The sequence below is a fragment of the Pollicipes pollicipes genome, unplaced genomic scaffold (assembly GCF_011947565.3).
Source record: "Pollicipes pollicipes isolate AB1234 unplaced genomic scaffold, Ppol_2.1 Scaffold_4740;HRSCAF=5597_pilon_pilon_pilon, whole genome shotgun sequence".
NCBI classification, from domain to species: domain Eukaryota; kingdom Metazoa; phylum Arthropoda; class Thecostraca; order Pollicipedomorpha; family Pollicipedidae; genus Pollicipes; species Pollicipes pollicipes.
Window position 1 is genome coordinate 7,609,935 of NW_023596545.1, and position 23,419 is coordinate 7,633,353.

The 23,419-nt window shown below is 51.1% G+C and overlaps 2 protein-coding genes across 2 annotated transcripts; one reads left to right on the forward strand and one right to left on the reverse strand.

Annotated features, from left to right (window-relative positions):
- LOC119099452 (guanine nucleotide-binding protein subunit gamma-1) lies at positions 1–8,479 on the reverse strand. The gene is made up of 5 exons (XM_037222605.1): positions 8,460–8,479; positions 3,950–3,980; positions 2,430–2,528; positions 818–924; positions 1–343 (listed from the first exon to the last, which is right to left on the reverse strand). Exons 2-4 carry the CDS (start codon positions 3,974–3,976, stop codon positions 823–825), a joined length of 228 nt encoding a protein of 75 aa, XP_037078500.1. The 5' UTR covers positions 3,977–3,980; positions 8,460–8,479; the 3' UTR covers positions 1–343; positions 818–822.
- Positions 8,480–13,970: 5,491 nt separating this feature from the next.
- On the forward strand, positions 13,971–23,232 carry LOC119099436 (fatty acid-binding protein-like). Its single transcript, XM_037222594.1, has 4 exons — positions 13,971–14,082; positions 15,928–16,100; positions 16,508–16,609; positions 22,796–23,232. The coding sequence occupies exons 1-4, from the start codon at positions 14,013–14,015 to the stop codon at positions 22,853–22,855; spliced, it is 405 nt and encodes a 134-aa protein (XP_037078489.1). The 5' UTR covers positions 13,971–14,012; the 3' UTR covers positions 22,856–23,232.
- Positions 23,233–23,419: the final 187 nt, after the last annotated feature.

Here is a 23,419-nt window from a genome sequence, read left to right on the forward strand (position 1 = left end):
TTACGTTTTCCTGTTTATTGGTCGATGACTGACGATTGCGGCGACGACGACGACGCGTCCGGTTTTGATGGTCCACCGACCCTGGCAGGCCCACGTCCAAAGCATACTGTGGATGTCACGGCAGAGTACTTCAGCTCACACGCAAGACTAGTCTAGATATAAGAAACGGCCGGCGCCGCATGGCGCTGGCCGCGGCCGGGCGACAGGGGCTCGCCGCGGGGGCACGCGCGCGTGTGAAGCCGGGGCGGGCGCCGAACGGGCACCGTCAAGATAAAACATACAAAGCAGCGCGGCCGGGTGCGAGGTGGCGGCGATGGTGAAGAGAGGCCTCAGGCGGCGAGACCTGCAACGGGGCACGGCGTCAGCCAGGGGTGGCGTGCTGTGGCCACCCAGGGAGCGGACGCTGACGGACACCATCGGAAACCAGACAGGATAGCTCTAGGAAACCATACACAGAGTGCGCTAGTGACGGCCACGGCGCACTTGGCGCGGAATGTGTGGCCCTGCTACGAGCCATGAAATCAGCTGAAATTTATTACATTTGGTTGAGTGTAGAACCCGACCACAGCCGGGCTACGGTCAACGTAAAGCGAAACCTACAACCACCGTGCACCACTCCACGATGAGAACGGGACAACTGTGATGATGATGATGGGTTGGGCTTTAGGGCGCGCTGACTACCTTGGTCATATGGCGCCCATACGACAAAACCAACACTTCTCCAACCAAACGAGGCATATCCCAACTGGCGTCACTTCCCAGTTGCACATCTGCCAAACGATAAGCGTCAAACATGGCGCGGATAATGCGGACTCGCCTGTGTTAAAGGACACTGCAGGAGGACTTCTCCCTGAAGGGGTTGGCTTTCTGAGACGAGAATCCCACCAGAAGGTAGTCGTCCTGCTCGTGGTCCACGATGTATTTCTGAAACAAAAACGCGGATTTGCAGCAGAAGCCGAGGGGAGCTGCGCACGAGTGACGTACTTTGACCCGGAGCATTGTCAGTCGTTTCACGAGGGCGCTGTTGCAGCATGCCAAATCAAATATTTTCACTACTTTTTTTGTACAATGGTTCATTAAAGTACCCTGAAACTTTGATAACCTGGACCCACAATTAGAAAGTGCAATGAAGCCTCCCATATTTGTCATAACAAATTAAGTATTTCGTAGATAATCATTTCAATGAAAGCTGCACCAGAGCTAAAAAAATAACAGACAATAAAAACGTCTCGCATTGAGCAAGGCGCCTGCGACATGCCGATTTATTACCTATACCTTTCTTGATGTCATATAATTGTCATATCTAGTGTGCATTTGTAAATGCAGAGTCCAAGAGGTATCTCACAAACGTCTTACTTTTCAAAGCCTTCTCCCAACCATATCCAAGGGTCCTAAACCAGATCAACTCACTGTCCGGCTTAAAAACGCTTCCTCGAGACGAAGGCTGCCGTTTTAAATTGGGGCCCTGTGTCACCATGCCCAGTGTTCTGCGAACACTCGGCGGTATCATGACGGCCGATGCATTAGCTCAAGACCACAGCACAATGCAATACCCCTACCGGCAAAGCGAGCCACGACGAGCAGCCATAGTATTCCGTCGCCGGGCCCGCTGGCACGCCCAGCCCAGGATATCCCACCACGGGCGCACACCCTGATGGGGCCGGGGTGGCGCCTTCCTGCCGCGGGCGGGGCGCGTTGGCCGATTGGACATCGACCGGAGCATGCCGATTGTCCGCAGAGGGCGGCGGCACTTAGCGCGTCCGGAACCGGACGGAACGACCGGCAGCCGGCGGCAGCGTCATGTCCGGACACCGGGGCTCCCGCTGCGCTCACCAGCGGCGGCGGCGGGGGACGACTCAGGGTGGTGAGGTGGCGCCATCTCACCACAGCGGGGGCGTCCTGCCGCACGACGGCAGCCCAGCTGGGGCTGCTGCCCACTCAGGGGAGCAGATAACGACGGCGTCATTTCCGGACTGCGGGGGGCCCGCCGTCCGACTGCGAGCGCCATCGGACTTTCGCTTCCGACTCGGCGCGCTCGGGACTGAACGGGAACCATTTCCGGACACAGGGCCGGCCTTCTCCCGTCTCAGGAGGCAACAATGGTGCCGTCGTCGCGCACGAGGGACTGTGGCAACCGCGGACATGGTCACAGCGCCCGCCCGCTGTTGGTGCCTGAGCGACTGGCCCCAACCGTCCCTCGGCCCATATGGTGCCTACGTGGTCCCTCGGCTCAAGCCAAGCCGCAGCAATCGCTATCCACAGCACATGCCTTTACAACTCGCAACAAATACGACCGCGGTCCAACGCAACCAAACCCTCCCATCGCCAGCACGCTATCCCGGTCGCCGGCTCGACTCGACCGCCAGCCAGCGTTACCAAGACCCCTGCCTCTCCTGACCGAAGCTCAGCTCGCTGTCGCCGCGGCTCACCTTGATGTCCTCCACGGCGATGGAGACGTTGATGCGCCGTATGCCCGCCTCACGGCGCAGCTGCTCGACCAACACCCGCTGCTGCTGCACGTTCGACATCTGCAACACCCGGCGAGCCGTCACAGGCGGCGGCGAGCGCAAGAAACGGGCGCCGGAGATGTGGCGGGAGAGCTCCGACCGAGTCAGCCGACAAAACCGAGAGAGGATGCCTACGTCAAACGACCGCAATTGAGTCTAGACCAATGAATTGGAAATTAAAGATCAGAGGGAAGAAATTGTGATACCACGTGGTACGACGTACGTGGTACCACGTGGTACCACGCGGTACCACGTGGAAGACCACGTGGTGCGACGAAGAACGATTGCAGCAAATCGGCAGGAGCCCCGAACTGAGAGCAAAAATTGTGGCAAAACAGAGACGGGGGTTGCGACCAGAACCATAACCTCAAATCAAACCGAAACTATTATGGAAATGATCAGGAACTCAAGCGAAATCGACGAAATCCATGGCAGAGCAGAAACCGCAACTGAAACCAAATCCGCCCGCAGTTCGGATAAAAACTGAGACCAAGATACCACCACAATCTACAAGAGTCACAGACCTAGGGCAAAGGCCACGGCAGAACCTCGAACAAGTCTGGCGTGGGAGCGAAAGCTGGCCGCGCAGCCGGAGCAGTCATCGCGGTCGCACACGGACGGCGCGCGACGTTCCCAGGGTGCAGCCGGCCCGGGGTCGCGGCTCGGGCCAGGCACCACCCTGCAGGTGACCTGGACCCGGGGGTCGCAGCTCGGGCCAGGCGCGGGCTGCGGGTGACCTGGACGGCGCGCCAGGCCAGCGCGGCCGCCCAGCTCGATCTCGTGAGCCGCCTGCCGCGACACGGCGGCGAGCGGACGTGCTGTGTGTGGCGCCGCATGTCCCCGTGGCGTGCTGCAGCTCCGCATGTGCAAGCCAGTGCGCGACCAAACCGTGTTTGTTCCAGTTGGTGTGGCAAAAGCTTGAAGCTGTAGGCTGAGAGTCCTTGCCTGCCTTAGGATGTGGATGCCTACAGTGACTTAACTGCATTGATGAACTCAGGGGTGTGTATAAGGATGCAATGCAATTATCACATCCATAAGGACACCTTAATGTAATTAAACTAAGCTGAGCCCAGACTGAACCAACTGCCTCATGTTTTGGCTGTAAGACAGAACTCAGACATGGTCAGGACATGTGTGAGCAAAGATATCACAACTTATCAATGGAGCAATTCCCAGCACGTAGAACCCCCACAAATTGCGCAAGATGTGGTGGCCGCCCAAATGGCCATCACCATGCTTATAGTGGTAATAATGATCTGTGTGGAAGACTACCAATTAGACACCATCTGCAGAAAAAGAGGCAAAACATGCCACAAAAGCTATAGCGGGCTTTGTGGCAGCAGGCTGTGCTCCTACTCCAAAGCTGGCATCAGCAGAAGTGGTGGGCAGTCTAGGCTGTGCTCAGAGTGGGCACACCGTGCAATGGCTCTTCATATGGTTACCTGCATACTTGGAAGTACTACAGCCATGGTCCTGGAATAACACTACAATTTCAATACAATGACAAAACAGTTGTCTCCTAACACATCACTTCTCAGGTGCTGCAACAACTGGGGAACATTATACAATTCAATCTAGCACACATCTGACAGGTTTGTGGCTCAACAGAGACATGCAACACAACAGACATTACCCACTTACCATCAATCTACAAGCAGGGATACAACAGATTGACATGATCAGATGGGGTTTGTGATCATGCAAGCAACAGATAAAGCTTAGTTGTATTATATTCTGGACGCAGAGATCAATCCCATGATATTTGAGTCACACAACCATGTACCTAACAAATCAAATTGTGCTTCAAAATGTTTTTTATTTCAAACTTTCATTCTTTATGCAATGTGCCACTGATGCAAGCAGCAGTAAGCTTGTTTGGCAGGCTTATTTTTGTACAAAAACTGCCTGGTATTTGACCCATTAACACAAAAAAACTCAAGGAGCACAGTTTGCTCCTTGAAGCAAGCTGCATGCCTATCAAAATGAAGGAATTAAAGGAAAATGAATGACAAATGAAAACAGATTTATTCATTGAATCTGATACATTTTGTATAAGCAGTATCATAACCAAGGCTACCCAAATTTGGGATGACTTCTAATCTATGTTGCATTAGCAACATTTTCAAAACCTTGCACTGAATGTGAGGCATAGCATTTATAGTGCCAGCAAAATACAAGGTCATCCTCAAGTCTCTTGAAATTTCTTGGGTGTATCAAATGCAACAAGGGTAACATGGTCAACCATTGTCCATTTTGATAACAGCAGACATGTTGATGGCCCTAACAACATTAAATAATTTAAACCATATCTATATATAAGCATACATCAGTCATGTCATGGCAAAAGTTTCAGTGTATATACATGATATATCCCAGCACTCAGAGTTTGATGCACCACTAATGCCAATTTCAGTGCATAGTTGATGTTTCAGTGTATAATGTTACTGCAGTCAATTCTGACCTGCAGTGAAGCATTTTTCATGTCAACAATTTCAAAATTCAGCAAAAATTGGCCAGGCCCTCAAGCATAAGTTTCAGCAAACACAAACAAAGGGATCAGCATACCAGTCACAAAAGCATCTGGCATAGTGGATATATATATTATTGCACTGGTTGATGCTCCATCACTGCCAGCCATATTGCATGGAGCATAAGGCCATAAAGACCAGCCAGATTACCTAGCCTGATAGTAAAGGCCAGACACCCAGGCATCATCCCATCTTGATGAATATTTTAGTCAGTTCCTGGGTTTTAGATTGGCATAGGTAAGACAGCAGTAATGGCCTTATTCCTTGGAGAAAAACCAGAGTGGAAATAAAGATGTTTAGATGTTTCAACAACATACCTTGATCAAAACAAACAGCAGAAGTCTTTCTGGAGTCTACACAAGTTGTGAGAAACTTCTGCCATTCTTTTAGATAATAATGCTCCTTGCAAATGTACTTAACAACTAAGGTATTAGGTTGACATTACATATACTATTGCTCAATGCTACCATATTCATTTATATCAATTATATTGATGAACATCAAAATTTGAGGAATGACTGAGGCAGCATGGTCATAACTACATTCTAGAAAGATTTGACATTTCTTTTTAGGGGAACAGACCAAGCTCCTAATCCATTAAGTGCTAGTAAACATAATGAGCTTGACCAAAACTTGAATGATATCAAAGCGACGTCCACATCCACCCAGCGCCAAGCACACGTCCGGTCAATAGCCTCCACTCCAATCCCGTCAACCCCGCCACGCCGATGGCATCGGTGGGCCACACCCAGGTCTTAGCCCGTCACTTAGAACACACCCCAACTTCCTGGTTGTATCAGTGATCAGAACATCACACATTCAAATCGACCGGCACGAAAACGCATTTCTGCCTTGAATACCACCCACACATTACATACCTCGTAACCTGAACGAAAGCTCCACGGGCCTAAAACGCCCCACCAACCACTCGCCCAGCCGAAAGCCTGTAACAACCTTGCCCTGTGAATGCGCAACTTTCGTCTTTGTTTCGTGAATCTCGTAGAACGTCTACTGCTCTCTCCTCTACCGCAGATTTTCGGCAGTGTCTAAAAAACCGGCATATGACGTAGGCACGCAAGTTTTCCGAAATGGCTTGTCCTATCGCATTGAAACCTTCTCCAGTCGATTCCGTGTAATGAGGTGAGTCATGGGAAAGAAAATATCGAGACCTGAGTTGAGGTCAACACCTCGAAAACGCGAACGGAAAATTTTACATGCAAATGCAAACAACGCAGATCTCAGAGCCTACGGAACCGATCACTGTGAAACCTTCACCATTGGATGACTCATACCGGATTTCCTGTCCAGTTCCAAGTTTGGTGCCTAGGTTAGGTCAAAGGTCGTCAAATTTCACTAAGTCCAAAATTCTTGCTTGCAGACGACTTACAGTTCAGAAACTATTGAACCGATCACTGCCAAACCTTCGCCACTAGATGCTCCATACCTGATTGCCGGCTGAAATTCAAAATTGGGTGACCCTAGGTCAGGTCAAAAGTCGTCAAACTTTACAACGTCCAAAGTTATTGTAGACTTGTAGACTACTTATAGCTCAGAATCTGCCACGCCGATAACTGCCAAACCTTACCGTTCAGTACGCCATCTACCCTAAATCTCTGTTGAAGCTTCAAGTATGGTGCCATTTATAACTAGTTCCTTTCCTTTATGTTTGTTCCCAAGAAAATGTACAGCTTGGTGAGGCTGACCTTATTAGGCGAAATTTCTCCTCAGCGGAAGTGTTAATCATGGCTACATCATGCACAATTAGCACCTTATTTTCAGCACAGCATCTTCGTTGAGGAGAAATTTAACATCATAGGGCCGACCATTCCAAACTGCACCTTTTTTGGGAACAAACATAAAAGAAACGAAAGAATTGTAAATGACACCATACTTGGATGCTTGCACTTCAACAGAGAAATTGGGTAGATGGCGTACAGAATGGAAGGTTTGACAGCTATCGGCGTGGTAGAATCTGAGGTATAAATAGTCTGTAAACGAGAATTTTGGACATTGCGAAATTTGACGACTTTTTACCTGACCTAACGTCACCAAATTTAGAGCAGGACAGGGAATCAGGCATGGGTCATCTAATGGTGAAGGTTTCACAGTGATCGGTTCTGTAGGCTCTGAGATCTGAGTTGTCTGCATTTGCATGTAAAATTTTCCCTTCGCGTTTTCCAGGTGTTTCACCTCGGGTCAGGTCTCATCATTGCCTCCCCATGACTCACCACATTGCACGGAATCGATTGGTGAAGGTTCCAAGGCGACCCGGCGGGCCGTTTTGGAAAAATTGCGTGACTGCGTCATATGCCGGTCTTTTAGACCCTGCCTAGATTTTCAACCTTACTGCGCGTTCTTTTCTAAGCTATATCTGTACCCAAAATTTCGCACTACGAAGGCATTGGATTAGATTCCATTAATCCCAACACTAATGCAAATCGCCTCACAAAGATGCGCTAGAGTCTCACCACAAAGGAGGCCGAAACCAGCGGAAAATTCAATCTATCCACGAATGAGGGACGGGAATTACGAAAGGGTTTTTTTGCAGCTGAAAGAGCGCAACTGTGCGTAAAAAGCTCAATTTTCAACCAAGTCTTTCGTTTTGACACGATGCTCTTCAAGAAGTAGTCTTATGTTTAACTACCGTATCCTTATTCCGAAGTGCTTGCTTGAAAGTATCATGTCAAGGCCGCTTATAGCCAAAAAAGACCATTGGTCTCGCACACTTGGGTCCTGCACTACAAACATTTTTCGTGGGGTCCTTCTTTTCTATTATGAGGGCTGGGTCTATAAATCCACAATTGCCATGGACATTATCACGCCGCAAATGCTACTGAACCCATTTCAGTTCGGTGCCATTTCTGTGGTCAAAACACAAGAATAGCTCAAAAGTAATCGAACGGTGGACCCCAATGCGGGGCCATGATTTCACAAAGTAAGTTGGGGGAGCCTGTTCGGTTTGCCTTGGTGGTCTGCATAAATGCATGGCAGTATGAGCACCGCATGTTTTCTTGAAGTACGAAATGGCCAGGTTGTGTAAGCATTGAGAGGCGACACCACCCGGCTTACGCAATCTTCATTCGGACTATCATAACTGGTTTGGCGTGTTAACGTCACGGCAGTTTCCGAACGGCGTGGAGGGAAGGTGTCTCTGGCATTAAAAAGTAAGAAGTCACTTACAGGTAAACCCTAAATTACCCGAGATGAAGAAATCGCATTCAGCCAGCGCGTGAGCACTAGGTGCTGGAGATGCGACACGGCTGCGATGGTTGCCATTTCTAAACATTGTTCAGCAAACGTTTTTAGATGCGATAAACAATCATGTGGTCCATTACAGCCGGCGTCTAGAAAGCTGGCAGGTACATACAAAGCACTGCGCCGGACGTCACTTGCCGCGGAACTCCCCACACGGCCGCGCTCCTACCTCGTCGCCGGGTGGCCACCACCTGCGTACAGTCCCAGCCGTGAATCGATGGTGTCGGCCGACACGGACAGCCCCGAGCCGTAGCCGCAGTCCTATCGACCGAGTGTCTGGCCGGCGGCGCCTGCGCCGGAGCCGCCCCCGACCGCGGCCGTCCGCAGCGGAGGGGCCCGGTGTCCGCCTGTCGTCCACCCAACTTTGAAAGCGGCGACTTCGCCTGGCGGATCGCGGTGGTTCTGATAGACGTGCTGTCCGACCGCGGCCGCTGGCCCGCCGGCGCAAGACCGCAACAGAATTTCAAAGTCTTTGGACTTGGGCGTGTCCATTCGGTCACGGCTGTAAACGTCCATGGATTGGGCGTGGTTGGTCACACTCGTGAGTCATGAGTCGTGACTCACGGCTTGGATTGGACGAACGCTTGCAAGAACATTGCGCTGAGATCAAGTGACCAAACACCGCATATTTTAGATCCCTAGATGTCAGACGTTAACCTGCTCGCGGCGGGCGGCCTGAGACAACCGCGCCCGGCCAGGAGGGAAATTTGGCTTCCCCTCCCCCCCCCCTGGGATTTACATTTTCCAGACGCTGTATGAGCAAACAAGGATACGTTGTGAAGGCCCAAATTTGGTCTACCAGTAGCCTACAAAAAATGATGCTTTTTCTTTTCTTTCGCAATGTGCTTATGACTAAGCTCATCTTATCAGGTGCGGCTGGGGGTCAAAAGCATTACAGACAAAAAAGACCATGTAGACTGACGTAATGGTCAGCTGAGGTCAGTCGAACTCATAAGCCATCCAAATGAAAAACGTCAATTGCATACTGAGTTTAAGTGGCTGGTGCAGTTTTATTTCTGTGGTCAGAAATAGTGTGTTGTACATCTACAGGTACTAGATCGCAATGTATATATTATACATAGTCCCCTTCGACGCCTGGCAGTGTGTTTGTAACAAACTGAGAACAGGCACGTTGGTACATGAAACTATACGTCATTAGCTGCAGAAACACGACATAGAGGTGGTTACACGCGTCGCACTAGTTCATTTAGCCTCTACGCTTCTGACGATAAAAGTCATTAAGCTTGAAGGACTTCATATGACCTTGCATGTTCTCGCGTGTTTTATTGTGGCCTCATCGTGCATTAAAAAGATACCACGATATGGTTGCAGTCAAACACTATGGTTCTGCGTCCAAAATGACTTAAATACTACCGCTTTATCTCAGCATACGTTTTGCAGGAGGTACCCATAGAGGTAGGTTATGGCCTACATCAATATCACATGCTCAGTGGTCTTATGATATAGAGGGACATGAAGAGAACTAAAGACATGAGAACAAAAAAGAGCCACAAGGGCCTATCGAGGTTGGTCTACCTCAGGTTCCACGCACCTCCTCGAGACCAATTTACCATCTGACCTGCCTGAAGTTAGCTATAAATGAGATTCTTCGGCAGATGGAACTTTTAAAAATGATTTTTAACTTTTACTAGCGAGGAACTTCCTACAGCTTCGTTGGCAATCCATTCCAATAATTTGTCACTTTTTGACCAGACGACATCTGCCTCTTAATAGTTTTACTCCCACTTTCTACTAATTGAAACTGGTTTTCTCTAAGTCTCGGCCAAATGCCCAATGCTCCTTGTAGATTTACTTTGTCTATCCCTGTCGTAATCCTGAAAACCCCTTTCAGATCCCCTCTAGGTCTACGATGCTTCAGTGAATGCAAGTCCTAGGCCATAAGCCTGTCTTACAATCTAAGTTGACAATCATATTTATTATTCTAGTTGCTTTTCGCTGTACTCTCTCCAGCCTGTCTATATCTTTTTGGAAGCATGAGTTCCAAGCCTGTTCACAATATTCTTGGTATGGTCTAACATAAGCCTCGTAAACTTTTTGACAACATTTTTACTCCTGGCTTAAAATAAAATGATGGCTGTGCGTGTGAGTTAATACACTTTTCCTCAGATACCAATGCACGCCAAAACCTACATAGAAATAGGTAAAAATTGCATGATTTGCGAAAAGCAAATGATCAAGCTTTGAAATGGATTTCTGGCCGGTTGTGTGCTAGACTAATGTAGATCTGGCTCGTGCCAGTCTTTCTCGCGAGTCGGCCAACGACAAATCTTGTCAGTCTACAGTTCCTATTTTCAGTAACTTGCACGCACCAGCCCTCACGCCACACCACAATGCCCACGAGCACAAACAACAGCAGTCTTGTGTCTTCCAGACCGGAGAGCATATGAGGGTCAACATCGTCATTATCGGCACCCCTAGCGATGGTTTGGTTGCCCGTAGAGAGCGAGACACCGAGTCTAGAACACTCAGACTCAGTCCCACAGCGCCGCGGTTGCCAAACTAAAACCGCGATCCGAGCTTGCTGAGAACGACTGGCGAGCTCCCCCTGATTATGGGGCCCCTTAGACGGAGGCCTGGGGCCCCGAGACAAGCCCTGGACGTACTGCTGATCTGAGCCCCTCATATTCCAACAGCAAGCTAACAAGCCGACACTTCACAGATACCGTGTGAAGCGCCGTCTTCCGGTGGAGTGCCTTATGTGCCATGGGACAAGCAGCGTGACAATAGCTATGGTGGGCATGAATTATCGTGCTGCTGAGTAGGGGCCAGACACGCTTGAGTTGAGAGCCTGGATGGGTCTCATCAGTCTACCACTGCATCAGAAAGTAGGTATTTCATTAAAGTGAAGGGGTCACTGATACAAACAAGAAATGCACTGAACTTTGGCTTTCTGGGAACATTTTGAGACCTTATGCTGACGGATTCGACATTTGATATACCATGCGAGGTACTGTGCAAACGGCGCTACGTAGGAAGCATTGCTTGTATTGTCAATACCCGACATTTTAAGCTGTGTCTTTGATTACACCAACTTTATTTTCGCATCAGCGTATAGAGTGTGAATATATAACCATTATGTTCTCCACAACGTCGGTAAAGCAACACCTCCAGACAAATCTAAAACCGTTAACAGCCTGACAGTCAGCGTAGAGACTCAATGATGCGGCATCCAGGTTCTTATTGAGAAACTGCCTTGTTTGGAAGTTGATTGCCTACACAGCTCACCAGGCCTGGTATTTCGGTCGAGGACATCGATGAGTTTGCGAGTGCTGACGGCATGGCTTGACCGACGTTTATTGCGAAAACAGTTTATTTTGGGGTGAATGTCGTTCACAGGAAACTGGACTGCAGCATGCGAAGTTTGCATGACCTGTTCTTACTACGGAGCATGCGTAAAGTACGGTGTAAGGTGCTCGAAATCAGTTTCGAAAAAAACGAAAAATGCGTCATCTCGGCGGTCCAGTGAAAATTACTTGGTCCGATTGCATTAAAAATGTATGCACGCATCGCAAGTCTACGTGCGCAAACTTTGCGCGTCAATGTTCGAAATCGAGAATGCTCGTAATGGAAATGACACAGACGTACATGTTAATGTGTGCAGTCGCAAATACACTTTTCGCGGATGTTCATATAAGCAAATACTCTTAAAGGCTGGTGTTCGTATGCGCAAATGGTCGTAATTGCAGATATTCATTAACAGTAATGTAGATGCATGCGCAAATGTCTGAACTTAAGTACTACCCATACCATGTTTTCCTGCAGGCATGCCGTATGCTAAGATTTGCGATACGAACATTTGCGTCCACAAAAATCCGTTGTACGAACTGTAGCATCTGCAAGTATCTGTGGTACGGACGATTGCGATACGTACATAACATACGTTAGTATCGACCAACAATAGTGGTGAGAACATATGTACACATGGGCATTTGCTGTGTGTACATTTTTCCGCTTATCCCTGGACAGGTAATGCGGCAGCATTATGGATACGAGCACCAGGACGGGTACATTGCTAAGCCCACCTGACATGGTAAGGTAAGCTAGAACCGGCCAGACAGGGCCAATCTGGGCCGGGGGACCTTGTCCTTGCAATATACCTCTGCGTGAAATTACCCAGTGCTATTGGTTAAAACGAAAACGAAAGCCAAATTATGAAGCGTATTGCATCCACGTCACAATTTGGATGTCGAACTTAAAGAACACGTGACAGTCGTTGCTTCGCCATAACCTGGTGCGGAAATTTTCCCACGCAAAGAGCTGACATACCTAACAGTACAGTACACAGAAGCAGCCCTGCTGTGTTCGGGTGAAAAGTGACGTCATCAGACCAGTCAGACGCGGCGCCAATGGCCGTGAGGGGCACTGCCGGATGAATAGTGACGTCATCAGACCAGTTAGACATCGCGTCAATAGCCATGAGCGGCGTGTTGGATCACTGCCAACGGACGTCGCAATCCATGTTCGCATGCTGACAGCGGTGGCTTTAGATCGCACAATGCGTCCATTTTAAACCAAATGGCATGGTCAGTGAGACAAAGTGCCCGTAAATTTATGCGGCACTGCTCTGGCTGTCATCAAATTGTTGTATTTGAACAAATGCAAAGTGCATGGATACTGTACCGTTCACACCACGCGCAGCGGCCGACTCCGACTCCGTAGTCTAGGGAAACAAGCTAGACTCGTGGAACAGCGGTTCTGGGTGTGAGCCCTAAGAGTCGTGATACAGCGATGCCGGGCGTGAGCTGTAAGACCCGTGGTACAGCGGTGCTGGGTATGAGCCCTAGAGTACACGCACTGCCTCACCCGACCGTGGCGTGGAAAAACCAGCTGGAAAGTGGTCAAAGGAGTCAAAGGCACGATAATCTAGATACGGGCAGTCGTGTTGTGGTTATCTAGGCCCGGGCAGTTGTGTTGTGGCGCAGTACGGTGCGAACAATCCCTCCCAGGCACCAGCCACCTGCCGTAAGGCCGAGGCAAAAAAGTCGATGAACTTGGTCGGCGTGTGTTGAGCGGCACCTGTACCTTCGGGGCACCTGTAACGAGCGAATGACTTTGTATTAGATAAGAAAGTAAAGTGAACGAGGACGAAAATACTATCATTTCTGTCCAATCTGTGGTTTTAAATTGCACCATGCTGTCTATACATGCACTCTCAAATGCTGCTTTCACCTCGGTCCACTGTGCAAAATTGGAACCCTTTGAAAATTTGTGCGGCGGTGGGGGCATATCGAGATACGAGCTCGATTTTCTCCACACGAGGCCCGTGAGCGCCACGCATAGGGTGAGAAACGTCGGATGGCCGACGGTCGAGTCTCGTGAGTGTAGAGTTAATTCTTCATGCCCATTTGCCGATCCAGTTTTATCGCCACTGCCTCGGTATGTATGCGAGAGAGGCACAGAATACTGCCTCACCGAAGCCGTACACACATACCGTTGCATCCCGCTGCTCGGTCTGACATGCATGCAAACACACATACATACACATACACATACATCCACATGCACACCGCTGTTACAGCACTCGGTTTCACTGGCGCCCCCAACACTTGTTCCGCCCAGGCCGGCAGTGCACCTGGCTGCCACCAGAGGCGCCCCGGTCGCACCGCCCCGGGCGCTGCAGCGCGCCAGCTGGGCCGCCCCGCTCCGCTGTGCTGTGTAGTTGCGTCACTTGTCGGGGCGGGGGGCGGTCCTGAGCGGAGCGATGGCGTCCGTCGTTGGCACGTACCAGCACGAGAAGAGCGAAAACCTGGACGCATTCTTCAGCGCGATCGGTGAGTCGGCAAACATCAAGGCGCGCCAACAGCAGCTCCAGCCACTTAACGGTCACTCTTAACCGGTTGCCACGGGCGAGGGTTTCGAGTCTTTGACCTCTGCCGACGGCTGCAAGGTTACCCACCCGGCCGGGTGGTGTGCGTGACTGTCGCCCAGCACGCCGCGGCACTGCTCTGTTCCTGTATCAGACCCTATGCGACCTATTCGCCTGACGTCGCGCAGAAGCGCCGCGCTCGTGCCGGCGCGGCACTGGTCCAGCGGTACGTTGCGTACGAGAACAGCGACGAGAGCTCAACGTGCTGCCAACAGTGTCGAGACGCATGCGTGTCTTTAGATACACTGGTATTCCTGGCAGGACGCCCATCTTGGCGTGTGCTAGTTACGTTTTGCTGGGGGGCGAGAGATCTTATTCGGCTTGATTGAGTCCCGGCCCGTTATTTCGGGGAGACAACCACGAGCGTTTCAACGTAGTGAGCCGACAGCTGATCATAAGCACGGGACGTGGATCCCACAGATGGATCGCGGATCCCTGTCCCGGATCCCAGGTTTCGCGCTTGAGGTCCCGGCAAATGCTGCGGGGTCGGTGAGCGAGGCGACGAACCGTCCAAAGTGAAGCATATTGGAGTTTGTAGACCTCTGGGCAGAACTGTGCGCCCCTCCCCCAATGCTACTCTGAGCCCCCTCAAGAGGGAATTCTGGGCCACGTGAACACAGAACGGTGATCTTAGCTAGTAGTATAACAGGTAGTGGGTGGCTAAACACATCACTTTTGGCATCATTTTAAATGTGTGCCAGGATCATCCTGAAGGCACACATTTTTTTTGTCAATCAATCCTTCATATTTTAGGCCAGTCTGCTAATGCTTTACAAGTTTTTCAAATGGTAAAATCTGTATCGGGATAAAGAACAATTCGCTGCAACATGCAACAGCTTTTAAAAGTACAGGGTGACCCGGATAGAACTTGACGCGTGTTTTCCTGCGGTGGACAGTGTATTTATTGCATAATCGTAGCTGCGGGGTTATGCAACACGATCAGCGAGAGCGGCAGTTATAACTTATCTCTAGGCAAGGCTTACAGAGATGTTTCTTTCTGTGAATTCCATCCCATTTTAAGCTTTTCAAGAAACGACCGCTCAAATTAGCTTGAAACGGGAATTCATTCCTTCGCAGGAAAACAATTTTTAACCTACGAAATATTTTTGAGAAGTGTGTGTTTCGATTTTAACATCGAGGACGCAAATCAAAGTGGCCGAAATCCGGAAAGGAATCGGGTTGTGGGGACAGCTCAAACTTTTCGGCTGAGCCCCCCCCCCCCCATACCGACTTCAAAAAGTAATGCCTCAGTGCATGAGCGCTATTGTCACGGAGCGGGGTTTACAGAGCTTCCTCGGTCTCCACGTTGTAACGGGGCGGGGTTTACAGGGCTTCCTCGGTCTCCACGCTGTAAAGGGGCAGGGCCTGCAGAGCTTGCTCGGCCTCCACGCTTATTGTCCGCACCGTGCCGTACCGGAACAATTCGAGGGCCTGCTCTCAAGAGTCTGAGAAGCCTGAGCTGAGATACACCGGGGTGCATCTGATGATCATCACCCTGGGGTTCAGGGCGCCTGATGACATGCCGCCCGCAGTAACCTGCTCGGCACTCACGCAGCTGCCGCCGCCCCTCCCCCCCCCCCCCCCCAGGTTCAAAGCACCTGGTGACATGCCGTCCGCCGTAACCTGGTCGGCACTCACGCAGCTCCCGCCCCATGGAGACAGCCACCTGTGTCTCTCGCCTGAGACAGGACAACGTGCCAGGCGGTGTCAGAAGGGAGGGCAGAGGCTGACGACTGATTGTCGCTTCCAGGAGTCCCGTGGATCCCGCGGAAGATGATGACAAATTCCAACCCAACGGTACAAGTCAGTCAAGATGGAGAGACGTACACAATTCGGACGGTTTCAGCAATGAAGACGGTTGAGATCACATTCAAAGTGGATGAGGCATTTGAGAGCAGCCTTATGTCTGGAGAGAAAACGCAGGTGAGCAGACTAAATCTCACATGAGAAGTGTATTGGCCGGCATAGACTCGTGGCACCGCGATGGATTCTTTCTATTATTTTATAACTTGCAGAAATCGCACGAAAACGTAGCTTGCAAAGCGTTTTTTGAAGGTACACTGAAGCAATACAATCAATGAAGTACACTGGATAAAAAACGAGAGTTTCAAAGACCTCTATATCGACTGATAGCAAGTGCGTGGTTCTCCAACGGTGACGCGCACGTTTGGTCGCACCACTTAAATAAAGAGACGAAGCCCATACTGGCGTATTTAGACACCTGTTCATGCCATGGCGGTAAACGGAGTTTGCCAGGAACGCCCGGACATTTGAACCAATGACCTACCGAGGTAATTTCCGTGTGACCCACCAACGTTGTCGCCTTTCAGAACGTGATTCGCAAGGAGGGCGACTCACTGATCCAAGAGCAGGACAGCTCGAAGGGCAAGATCATCATCACGAGAGCCTTCTCCGAAAACGCCATGGACATGGTCAGCATCGTGGTATACTCTAGCACATGCACCCCCCACCCCATGCTCATCGCCAGGGACGCGATGTTTACTCCGGTTTATCAGTCGCATGCGTCCCGTCAGCTTGGAGACACAAACCAGGTAGCCGAAAAAAAACTCGAAGCAACCAGGTCAACAACTTGTCACGCACCGCAGGGTCCACTGATTCGCGGGGTCCCACGACTTCCAGACATCGGCCTCGGGTCGGGAACGGCGGCAGCGGATATTAAACCCGGCGGCCGAAGGTCGGGGAACGCTTCGGCACGGCTGATCAGCTGCGGGATGGCGTCCTTGTCCGTCACGGAAGCCGGGCGGCGATCCAATCAGCGGGATGATTTCCAGTCCGTTGATTGGCCCTGGGGTCCACGGTGCTTAACACGCTGGCGTGGCGACAGCACAGTGGCGACTGGCGCGGCGACAGCACAATTCGCGGTTGAGTAAATATGCTACCCAATGCGTCATGGTTTAATTATGTCATCATACATTGTACAGCATTATTGAGAACCAGTCAACGGTAGTTATATCTGGAAATCACGCTCACAAGCGCCCGATTTCAATGCCTCAACAATTATATTTTTGTCTGGCCTTGATTGCAGCATAGCTTATGGAATGGCAGGATTTGAATGGCGTTATTATGATATCATGAATGCCAAGGTGACTTTGGAATACGCTCTCTGATGTACTTCTCCCCATTTTCGCGGACGTTTAGCTCAGAAACCAGAGGGGCTTAGGTCTTAGGAAATGCAGGATTGTGAACGGCGCCAAAAGGTCTTCCAGCTGGCTATTTCAGTTCAAAACTCCATATAAATGTGGAATACTTCCTTTGGGTATTGCGGTCGGACCTCACTCTGGCTCGGCCCTATCCATAGAGCAGCTGGGGAATGCGGCACATCTGGCCACATTCGTGATAACATAGGTGAGCCCACGTTCCGGTACACGAGTTTTGTGTCTTGCCACACCTTCGGCTGGCAGCTGGCCAAGAGTGTCAGGCGGGCTGGCAATGCGTTTCTGTCTTTGTTTCGGATGGGCCTTGCGTATCTCGGCACTTTGCCTATCTGACGTTACTGACCAGCTAATACGGCGGTACACACTAGATGCTGCATTGTCCACAAAAAAAGAAAAAAAGGACAGGCCGTTCACTCCAACGCACAGTGGCGCCACAGGATGATCACAAAAAACGGTTTGTCAACCGTTGCGCGAGAACGGCAGGTGGGCGTAATCAGCTGCTAGTCAGCTGAGTCAACCCGCCCCAGCTGATAACGCCCACTCAGCTGGTGCGGGCTCTGCGAAGGCTATGCACGCCGCGCCAGACGCGCAGCCTCGGGGCACGAATGAGGCAGCCAGTCGGTAACGCAGGCAGGGGGGAGCACAGAGGGGTGCGTGCCGCCCCCTCCCCCTCGTTAGGTTCCGAGAGGCTCGAAAGGCCCCTCGGAACGTACGATTAAGGGTCCGAAAGGCCGGACGGAGGTCGCATTCAGGGGTCCCGGCCCGCAGGGCCGGGCATTCCAATGCCAGCCAGAGTGCCCTGTGCGCTGATCAGGGGCCCCTGAGTCTAAAAGGGCCTATCTGTCGGCCAGACGCCACCAGCAACGCGTATTCGGCACCGTGGTGGCATGGGCGTTATGGTCCACTTCCCAGGCAGGGACAAAGCTGGAACCAGCGATCTACATTGGTTGGGGGCCCACAACGCCTAATGGGGGCCCTGTGTTGACAAAGGGCCCCGACTCGGCCAGAGGTAGTGCTCGAGGAGGCCCGAAGAATCTGGAGGGCCCACCGGGTCCGACGATCAAGGGGACATTTGAAGGATCTATGGGCACGAAAGACTGGTCGAAGTCTTATTCAGAGGCCCCGGCCCGCGGTGACGAGCGATTTAACGACAGTCAGAGGGCCATTTACGCAGATCGAGGATGCTTTGAGTCGATATGAGCCTATATGTCGTTCGGGCACCACCAGTACCGCACAGTCGGCTTCGTGTCGGTATAGGGCTAAGGGCCCTCTTTCCAATCTGCTTTAAAGCCGGGATCAGTGATTTACACTGGTCATGGGCCTTGTATCCGTCAGGGGCCCACAGCGCCCAACAGAGGATCCTGTGCTCGCAAGGGCCCCGCGCCGACCAAGTAAGTATTCGATAAGGCCTGAAGAGGGGCCCGGGACGGCCCACTGTAACCGACGATCAAAGGCCCTGTTGGAGGGCGTAAGGACCCGAAAGACTAGCTGTAGGCCACATAAAAAATCGCGGGCCCGTAGGATCACAACCTTGAATATCAGCCAGAGATCCTCTTGCACCGTTTTAGGAACCCCTAGACAATGCGGATATCTAAGTCGGCCACAGACCACGAACACCGAACGGTCGGCTCTATGCCCGCCCTTGAGACCCATTTCCCGAGCAGGAACGAGGTCAGGGCCCGCGATTCGCAATGTTCAGGGTCTCTGACACAATGAGGGTTCCTGTGTTGGTCAGCCACCATGGTGCCCAACAGAGGTCCTGTGACGGCAAGTGGTCCCGAGTCGGAACGCTGTTCAAGTTGGCCGGACGGGGGTCAAAGGGTCTCGAGACCAAACATCAAGAGCCCGATTGGAAGACTGATGGGCTGACCGTAGGTCACATTAAGGACTTCACCGACAGGACCGTGATCTAAAATATCAGTAAGAGGACCTCTTGCACCGATATTCACCCCTGAGAAGGAGCGATCCTCTGTTTCGGCCAGAGATCACCAACAACGAACAGTCGGCTCCGTGTGGTCTGAGCTTTGGGGGCTCATTTTCCAGAGCAGAGACTAGGCCGGGCCCGCGATTTACATCGGTCGGGCTCGTGTTTCGTTAAGGAGCCGACAGTGCCTGACATGGTATCCTGTGTCAACAAGGGACACACACATCGGCCAGGGGAATATTTGCCCAACAGGGACGGGCACGGGAGCCCGAATGACAGGGGGCCTTGTACGTTGGTCGGAGCCCTCTGACAATGAAAGGCAGCATAAAAACTTATGATGAGTGCTTCCATTCAGGCATTGGAAGGGCCCCGTGTCGGTCAGAGCTCCCAATACTGAGCGGTGGGCCCTCTAACCCAATTCCAGCATGTGGCCCGTTAAGCCGAACTGGAGTCTATGTGGCCATTATTTAACCGCCTGCGGCGATCATGAATGCTGTTGAGTCAATGAGGGTTCCTGCGTGGAACCAGGGTCAGCTGCGCGGATCAGAAGGCCTCGCGCGTCAGGGAGCGGACCAATGCGGTATTATGTATCTACCCCCTCCAAAGGCCTCCGGATCGGTGGGGGTCCCGCCTCGTGTTGCCAGAATGGCAGCCGGAAGACATACGGTGGTAAGACAGGATGGCCCTTCAGCCCTTGACCGGGAACACTAATGTACGTCGTATTGTTCAACTGAACGGGGCCCCTTTCCCGGAAGGAAGTGGTATGATGAGTGTTGAGTAGAGAGGATCGAAATGAGTTTAAAAACGCACAAGGCATCCATGTTTGCTTGAGAACGTTTATTCTTTCGCAGAATGGACTGCCGAAACAACTAACATCAAAACGTTTGAGCCTGCGCGCCGTGTGCCGGTAGTGTATCCTGCGTTAACCATTGCGCGTCTGGGAAACCAGAGGTACGGGCTCGATTCTCCGGGTGATAGCCCTCTCGGCCAGGGTGAGATGCAGGCGACGCCATATCGCATCAGCAGCTGAGTGCGTCGTAAAGCCCCAACGACACGTCGACAATCTCGAGAAAGCAAGGAAGGCCTGGGTTGCAGTTTCCGTCAAACCAAAGGGCGTGGCCATTGCGTGTAACGTCAGGCGGTGGGCGCCGTGCACGCAACAACGACCACCGTAAAATAATGTTTTTGAATGTATTTCATAATTAGTTCGTAGAGTCCAACGATTAGGCCGGGTGATTTTTTTTACAACTTTGAGGTCTCCTCCGGACAGGTTAACAGTGACAGCAACACGAAAAATAGAGGTTCTGCCTCGACTTATCCAGCTCCACCACCAAATTCCAGCACGTCTGCGCGGTGTTGTTAAGGCCATTCCGTTATAATCAACGATCTAAAAGTGCGGAGGTTAAATATAAGACCGAAATATCTGTTAGTGCGCGGTTTTATGTCCTAAGATCTTCAGGGGTTTATTTCAAATGCATCATCATTTTCGTCCGCTTGTTGGCCACGGCCGCGTATAAACCGCGGGGACAACTCTGGGCGGCCGACGGAGACTGTGACGTCTGGCGTCGGTTTGTTTTCACACGCGCTCGGGTGGGTGGCCGAATTTCCCCCCCTCCCCCCAAAGGCTTTTCCAGAATGGTTTCCGAGCGGCGCGGTGTAGGCGCACCGGATTTTGCATAGTTGTAGACAAGTGAATAGTGGATCGTTTGGCATAAAAATTAGATGTACCTTGTAAGGTCGCTGACCTGCGGCAGTTCAAAGTTATGCCATGGTCTCAGGGAAGTCAATTTCCAGGGAATCGTTCAATTTGATGCAACAACGGAGTGTTAGACGAAGCCATACATCTCTGAGATGCTTTCTTAGGCAACACAAATATTAAATGAGCAAATTACGTTGACCTAAGGTCAGATATGAAGGCCAGACCAAGATTAAAACCAACCTGTTTTATTCCTCTAAGGTTAGCTGTATGGAACACTTTCTGGTGCATATTTATAATTTATTGATAGGAGAAACCGCATGATGCATATTCCATGGACTTCTTAGAGGTCAGAAAAGGTCATTGACCTACAATGACCGGTGCGAACATTTTGTTTTTAGGAACATACTGCCTAGTGTAATCCTTGTCGCTTATTGAAATGGAAAATTCAGAGCAGTCCTGTATGATTTTGGTCACAATAACCTTCAAAAGGTCAGACAAGGTCACTGACCTTAAGTGACCATGCAAGCTTTTGTTTAGAAACAGTTACCTGGGTTCTGGCGGCTTTTTGGAGACCAACCTGGAATTTGACATTGTTTGACCTTACTTGACCCAAAGGTCATGACATAGGAACCTCAAACTTTGACCTAAGTGACTTCACGTACAGGTCGACACACCCTGTAAATTTGGTGTTTCTAGCTGTCTCAGTTCCGGAGATCTCAGGGGAGTCAAATTGCCCCCCCCCCCGAGCGAAGGGTATCTAACCGGCCACCCAGGCGCGTGTTAAGACATGCAAGCGCGCACGCTCGAAACTACTTTGCTTAATTTGAACCACAAATCGATTTGGGCTGAATGAACATTTGCTAGCAAACGTGGCTTGGCCTTGTTAATGCACATTTTTGACCTTAAATCTACATTTGTGGTCCTAGATATCTCTGGACAACTCAAATCAAAATTCTGACGAAGTTTCTGAGTTATGTCGGTGTACAGAGTCGGCTGGACGATCGCAAAATGAAGAGCACCGGTGATTGATTTACGCGGTCGTTTAACTCTTGCTTTTTTCAGTTTATTGACTATAAACATAGGACAGAATTTATCGCGTGCTAGCGTGTATCTTCCATTTCAGTTATGGAGGGTAAATATAGCACGCACGCACGCACGCACGCACACTACATATATATATATATATATATATATATATATATATATATATATATATATGTATATATGTATATATCAAAGAACAGCATGCCCCTATTAACGAATAGGCCATATCCGGCGCTTCGTCTGGGGGGGGCTCTTTGTCAACCCTGTACTCCCCTCCCCTTACCGAGGCCCTGGCTGCGCGCCTGCAGCCAGCACTTGTTCAATGAGGGCCTTGTTTGGGCCAGGTACAGCCAGCGCATTGCTGTGCCTCCAAGTGTTCGGCTCCGCGTGTCAGCGCAGGCGTTAAGCCGTGGCTGATGACAATCTCGGAGGGCCGGTGATGGCCATGGGCCTATGGAACGGAATTCCCGCGATCTTAACGATGAATGTTAACATGGCGGGTCGCCTGGACTGCTGGCGTCAGTTTCCGCACGGAATGCCCACAAATGTGATAGCTCTGGCACAGTACATTTGGATCATAACTCCATGCCCCAGAAACACACCTGGCACATGCTCTTCTCTTCACTAAGACCTTAAGGTATATGTCACCATGACCATTTCCCTCCAGCCCACTCCGTGACTCGGATTGTTGTTCCTAACGCGCTGCAGCCCGGTTTCGCACAATCCGCGACCGCCCCTGATCGCGTCGATGACTCCTGTCTCACTGTCATTGCAGACGATGGAACACAAAACCTCCAACGTGAAGGCCACGCGGCACTTCAAGAGGACCGCATGAGGCGGGCGGTACTGCACACTCAGGACCGGCCGGCGGCTGACCGACCCCGCGTCCTCGGTCGGAGGCCACGGGGAGCGAGGCCCAGGCCCGATGGCAGCAGCACACCCCGTGCTGAAAGCGCCACCCTCATCACACCCCGCACCGCACTGATCGTACGACGGTGAAGGCTTTATTGGGGTGACGCACCACAGGAGAGGCTATCAGTTGGACCAGTCTTTCTATGCGAGGTTAGCGGCATGTAACTGCAGCTGAAATGTTATTTAGCGCTAGAACAATTATTTTAGTGCGAATCCTTGCGGCAGCAGATTTCTGATGGAGCGCTCCTTGTCGTCGAACTTGGTACCAGCGGTTGTCTCAAATCCCACCAGTGTTACGTACCAGCGACTTTCTCCACCACAGGCTTCCTGGACGACCTCCCTCACCAGACTGCTCGCCACCTCCAAGACGCATGTATCTTTTATACCAATACAGCGTACCCACAGAACGGCGTGCTGGCCTCGTCTCCAAAGAACATATGCTCGGCCGGCACGCAGCCATCTCGTCGCCTCTTCCCCGCGCCCCGCG